We start from the raw sequence: 6,216 nt of genomic DNA, 5'->3' as shown, positions 1-6,216 counted from the left end.
GGAGGAGGGAGAGGAAGAGGAGGAGGGAGAGGAAGAGGAGGCGGAGGAGGCGGAGGAAGAACAGGTGAGGGAAGGGGCCGCAGCACGCTCTGGCTGAGGTTAGGCCAGCGCGGCCATTGTGCTCTCTCCTTCTCTCCCAGGTGCCGGCCCCCTGCCCCCTCACGCAGGACATGCTGAAGGAGGGCCTCTCTCTCCTCTGTAAGACCGGCAATGGTCTGGCCCACGCCTACGTGAAGTTTGAAGCCAAATGCAAGTGAGTAACACCTGCCCCAGGAGAAGGCCTCCTGCTCCTCCTGCCCCGGGCATCTGCCCCGTGCCGTAAGGTGACTGACCACCTGGGGCAGGAGCGTTTCCAGGCCATGTCCTGTGGCTGTCCGGCTTCCAGTCTGTGCCATACCTTGTCCATCCTTGGCCCTGAGCTGGGGACTGCCTCCACCATAGCCAGGCACACTGGTGGGAACGTCTGTGTCCCCCCGGATTGAGGGGAGCCCGTCCATCCCTCTGGAGTGCTGTCTCCAGGGGGACCTGAACAGGCTGACCTCCCCGTAGTCATTTCAAGAAATACCCATTAAACATTTCTCCTGTTACCCGCTAACCTTGAAGGCATGTGCTTGTAAATACAGTGCCACAACGGCCTGGGGACAGTTTGGAGCCTCAACCCCATCAGTACACCCACATAACCCTACACCTAACCTACAGGCATCAGTAAGACTGTTTTTCAGCAGCCTCATGTGTATCTTTTTCCTACTAGGAAAATCCATCCCCACAATTCGTGGTATTACCACTACTAACAGACCCAGCTGCCCAGACAGACTTTTCTGCTCTGGTTCTGCCCTCTGCTGTCAGCTACAGTTCAATGGGAAGAAGTACTCCCCGAGCCAGGAAAGTGGGTCCCATCTTACCATTCAGCCTTGTTTATAGTGTATTTGGGCTGTCTCTGCTGCCTGCCTTTTTCCTCCTTCTCTCCAGCAAGGCTTCCAAGGACAGCAGGGAAGTGGGAGAGGAGGATGCCGTCCCTCCAGTAGTGATGAGGAGCAGACTGAAAGCTGATAGCAGGGGGAAATGTGGGGCATGTTTTATTCACATCCTCCTTCCCACAGGCACTTGACAGACATCGGCCTCCTCAAATGCTTCATTCACCTGCGGTATGTGGATTTGTCAGAGAACAAACTGCAGGATTTGTCTCCACTGAGCAGCCTAACCCACCTGCTTTGGCTGAAGGTGGATGGGAATCTGCTTACCAGTGCCTGCATGCAGGAGCTGCCCTACCTCCAGGTCATCAGCTTTGCTCGCAACCGCATCAAGGATGTGGAGGGCATTACTCACCCCCGCTTAGCCAACCTCAGCCTGAGAGGTGATACAGACCACCTCCCTTCCTTCTCGTGCACACAGGATGCTCTCTTTGGGTGGGATCAACTCGCTCAGCATTTCTTCCTTCTTTGGCACGCAGGAAATAAAATCCAGACAGCGCTGGGCCTGAGTCACGGCCAATTGTTCAGTCTGCAAATCCTGGAGCTGCGAGAAAACAAGCTGGAGAGCACAGCAGGGCTCAGTCTTCCCAAACTCAAGAACCTCTATCTGGTAAGAGATCAGCCAGCCTGGGGAGCAGGACAGAGCTGCTGCCGAGCCTGGCACCTTCACTCCGTGGTGGAAGGAAGATGCTGCCTCCTTCGAAGCAGCGTAATCTTCATGCTATAGCCCGTTGAGTTCAATCCTCTCGTCCCGAGAGAGGAACAGATTTCAGAGAGCCACCGAGACAAAATCGCTTCTTTGGGGTAGCTCCTTCTAGCTGTCTGCCCAGACAGCGCGAAGGCAGTAGCCGCCGCGTGGGATTTGCTCTGCAGAGAGCGAGGGAGTTGGCAGCGTTCAGTGCGTCGCATCCTTCCCTCCCGGAATCCTACGGGAGAGCGGTGTTCTCTCCTGGCAGCGTTAGGCACGCCCCTGTTCCCTGTGTCCTGGAACCACCGGAGGTCTTTTGGAAAGGCAACAGGTTTCCTCTGGATAACAGGGGGAGGCCTTTCTCCTTTCCTGGGACATAATCAAATACTGGTTTAAAACCAGCACAGTTTTATGATTCACACCTTCAGCTGCCCCATAAAGACACTGATTGAACGTTGCAGTGACACTGAGAGAGAAGCAATTTCCTAATACCTTAAACAATTGCTTCAGGGAACGGGTACTGCTAGAGATGCCAGTGAAGTAGGTATGGCTCGGTCCCACGCACCACACAGTGCTAAGGCCTGCGGAGGCTGGATGGGTATCCTGAGTCACCACCTCTTAAAAAGCAATTAAAGATGACAAAGGCTTTGAAAAACTATGTTTGTGGGTTGTTTTTTTTTTCATCAAGACTCCCTGGCAGAAAAGTCTGAAGAGATTGCTTGCTGAGATTGGCTGCAGTTTTCTGTTAGAAAATTCAGATTTTAGGACCAGAGGTGCTGGAAGAAGGGATGAAGCAGATAAGTCACTAGGTACCATACAGAACTTCCAAGTAAACCAGTCACTTTAGTGAGTGATGGGAGAGGAGCAAACAGAACACCTATATTTGAAGAAGCTTCCTGGCATGATCGAGAAATTTCTGCACATATGAAGTGGGCAAATTGCGAGACACGATTATTAAAACTAGAACAACCGACTCATTTCTCAGGAATCTTTGGGGCTTGAATTTGCCTCTCGTCCCCACCTGCTCACCAAATCATTTTGGAGGAGGATCCCTCCCAGTAGCGCTTTGCTTTCTGCATAAAGGTTTTGGTATGACTTGAGCCATGGGTGAACGAAGCTGATGCCTCAAGGACAAGGTTCAATACCAAGGGTTCAATTTAAAGGAACCGAACCAAATTGGGTTAATGTATGACTTGGTTGCAGATGAAATTTAACACTAAAAAAGCTGTGCCCGCTGGCAGGAAGACTACGAGCTGGCTGCATATCGTCTTGCACCAGTCTGAGGATCGCTGCTGTGGGTAAGGCCGTGCTGGTTCCTGGTCATTGTGCAGGAGTGGTGACAAGGGCTAGCTGGAGCAAGGTCAGGTGCGCGGAAGAGGAGAGGGAATCGTGGAGAATGTACGATAGTAGCTCTCCATAGGAAATGGTGGCAGCACGGCTGTGTGAAGAACTGGTATCTAAGGTAAGGTGATGATGTCAGCATTTAATTAAAGGAGTTATATGGAATGATCTTTGATTTAGGGAAAAAAAACCATCCTGCATTTGTCCTGTTAGTGCTTGTAGGGCCAGAGCAGTTAAAACTATTCACACTGCCGTAATGAAGAAAGGGAGAGTGATGGGTGGTTGCTCTTCATTGTACAGACTGGTAGTCTGTGAGCTCCCTGCCCTATTTCCCACACCAGCTCCTCTTTTCCTTCAAGGTACAATTTACTAATCCTTCCTGGTTGTAAAATCTGTTCACACAACCGTCGCTACATCCCCAACTTTCCTCTTGTTCTTGCATTACCCTCTTTACCTGGCTCAGCTGGTCCAGACTTTTCCTTGTCCGGTTTCCATTACTCCTCCTTCCCTACAAAACATCCTTTTCCTGAGTGTCCCTGTCTTAAACTGCTCTCTTACCCCACCAGTTCAGCCTGTGCCCCTTTCATTAGTCTCAAGCCTTGGCCACATCACTGCCTGGGTACCAACGAGGAACAAAGAGCACAACAGCACCTCTCTCCCGGTTTCCCGTGCAGGTATCTGCGTCCTTAGAGACTGCAGCCCTCACCCACAATCCCAAGTGAAACCCTGTCCAGCTCCAGGCTGGAGAAGGTGGTGGGGAAGTCATAGCTACCAGGGATATTCCAGACGTGGCTGCGGAAGGCAATGAGCAGCCTGACCTAGCACTGGTGCTCACGCTGTGGTGAGCCCAGGGCTGGCCCAGAGACCTTTAGTGTTCTTTTCCATCTGAAAGCTGCTGTGAACTATTGCTAAAATTCAGAGCTTCAGGATTTCCCCTCAAACTCACAGCACAGTGAAGTGAATGAAATTCAGTAATGGGGAATTTTGAACTTCCTGCCATAAGATTGTCAGATTTGTTGCAAGAAGGTGCACCTGTGGGTGGATTCCAACAGTCGTACCTGGAAAAGCTTAGAATTAAACCAGCCAACAACCCCCACCCCACTGCAACCCCTCTCGGGAGCATACAGCCTGCTTCTACTCCTCTAGGAGGGGAGAGTTCTTGGGAGCAGATTTTTCCCTACAAGAGAAGCAGCTGAAACTGGAAGATCCCTGGACTACGTGGACTATGTGACTGAGGTTATTCATCCTGTAAATACACTTATTTCAGGCCCAGGTCCCTGCTTTTCCCTCCCTCCGAGGCCTTGGGGAGTCAGATTCGGCACTGCCAGGGAAGGGGGTGCTGTGGTTTTGTCTCAGTCACCAAGCAATGCTACAGGAAACACTTTTTCAGCAAACTTTTGGTCCTTGAATCTGAAAACTTAGAACCCACTGAGGCAAGACACCGAGCAACCTGGCCTAGCTTCAGAGAAGGCTGTGTTAGGAGCGGCAGGGAGTCTGAAGGGTAGAAAGAGCTTTAAAGGGCAGAAATAACTGCTGTTCCCTCTCTTGTGTCCCCCTTTCCCTTCTCTCTTCCTGCCTCCCTGGTGCTCAGGCCCGGAATGCCATTCGGAGCCTCGAAGGCCTTGAGGGCCTAGGGCAGCTGACAACCCTGCACCTGCGTGACAACCGGCTGGAGGCCCTGGATGGATTCTGCAGTAGCATGAAGTGCCTGCAGTACCTCAATCTACGGTGGGTCCTCCCTGCTCCGGGTGGGGATCAGAGACCCCTTCATCAGGCTGTGTGCCCATTGAGATCTTTGGGATTTCTGTGTTTCTTTGGAAGTTGAAGACCTGATGGGGATGGGTTGATCTTGACCGTCCTTAATTGGTGTTCAGCACTCAGTTATCGATGAGTGTAACAGTCAGGGCCTTTCCCAGGCTTTCTCAGAAAAGATTTGGCTCTCCAGTCACTCCTACACTCCACCTCCTACTTTTTATTCCTTGCCATAACTCCTTTGGATCCCTCTAAGCGTGTTCTCCATGTCCTGGACATGATTCCAAGTGCCCTTCTTGGCATTTGCCGAACAGGGCGATGCAGTATCAGTCACTTCAGTGGACTGCTTTGAGCACAGAGAAATCCAGAGGAGATATCCTTTTTGTCCCTCAGTCTGGGGAACTGCGGACAGATCTGGACCTTAGGTCACAGGTCTAAGGTCTACAGTCCATCACGCTGCTAAGTTTTGCTTTGTCTGTCCTGTTAGCTTACCGTTCCGAAGGGATCTCACTACCTGGATGGGTCTTTTGCCCCTGCTCTCTGTGCTTCCTCTTCTTCAGGAACAATGGGATCAGTAGCCTTCGGGAGGTGGCAAAACTGCAGGTCCTCCCCATGCTGCAGGCGCTGGTGCTGTTGGACAACCCATGCTCCAATGAATCCAATTACCGGCTGGAGGTCCTGGTCCTGCTGCCACATCTTCAACGCCTCGACAAGGAAATATTTAAGCAAGATGAACGGGCAGAGGCAAACGAAATCCGTCGGGAAAGGCAGGAAGAAGAAAAGGTGAGAAGAGTGCGGTGCGGGGAGGAGATGGAAGTGAAGGGAAAGGGACAGGTTCAGGCATGCCGATCGGCCTCTCCTGCTCCAGCTGACATGAGGAGAAGGGGGAGGGATGTCAGTCCCAAGGGCAGAGGAGCCCGAAACAGGGACCAGGCTTCGCAGCGGGCTTGTGTTGGCCGGCGTTGCGCCCCTACTGCCATCCCCAGCCCTGCCGGCAGAACTGAGCGGCGAAAAGAAGTCGGGCGTGGAGTCACCTAACTTCTCCCTCTTTCCTTCTCCAGGAAATGGAAGGATTTCTCCAGGGTGATATGATGGAGTGACCACTGTTTTCCACACCCATTCCCAGCACCAGTAAAGGTTTGGAGGTGCCTTCCCGCCACACGTGAGGCTGGGAAAGTGAGAGTGACAGCGGAGCCACCTTCTCCTCGTTTTACCCTCAGAGAAAAAAGGAGGGATGCTCTTGGAATCTGCCCTGAGTACCGCAGTGTTTCTGTAGTCACCGCGCTCACACGCTCTATTCCCAGTGGGCCCAAGAGGGAAAAGGGGAGAGTTACGGGTTCTGCGGTACGACTCAGGGCTCCCCAAAATCCTACAGGGTTTTCTGATATGAATAAAAACAATTAACGAGCCTGGAGCGACGGGGCTTGTTTATCCTGCACACCCACTCCGGCTCTCTCCCAGCCT

General features: G+C 52.2%; 1 protein-coding gene across 1 annotated transcript; it reads left to right on the top strand.

Moving 5' to 3' along the window:
• Positions 1–7: 7 nt before the first annotated feature.
• LRRC23 (leucine rich repeat containing 23) lies at positions 8–5,535 on the top strand (the record flags this gene model as incomplete). The annotated part of the gene is made up of 6 exons (XM_010153131.1): positions 8–64; positions 141–253; positions 1,101–1,354; positions 1,451–1,581; positions 4,592–4,728; positions 5,313–5,535. Coding segments are annotated over 6 exons (915 nt in total), but the record flags the coding sequence as incomplete, so codon positions are not given.
• Positions 5,536–6,216: the final 681 nt, after the last annotated feature.

The sequence above is a fragment of the Eurypyga helias genome, unplaced genomic scaffold (assembly GCF_000690775.1).
Source record: "Eurypyga helias isolate BGI_N326 unplaced genomic scaffold, ASM69077v1 scaffold15356, whole genome shotgun sequence".
Taxonomy (NCBI): domain Eukaryota; kingdom Metazoa; phylum Chordata; class Aves; order Eurypygiformes; family Eurypygidae; genus Eurypyga; species Eurypyga helias.
Note: the sequence above shows the minus strand (reverse complement) of the source record. Positions and strands in the feature narration are given on the sequence as shown.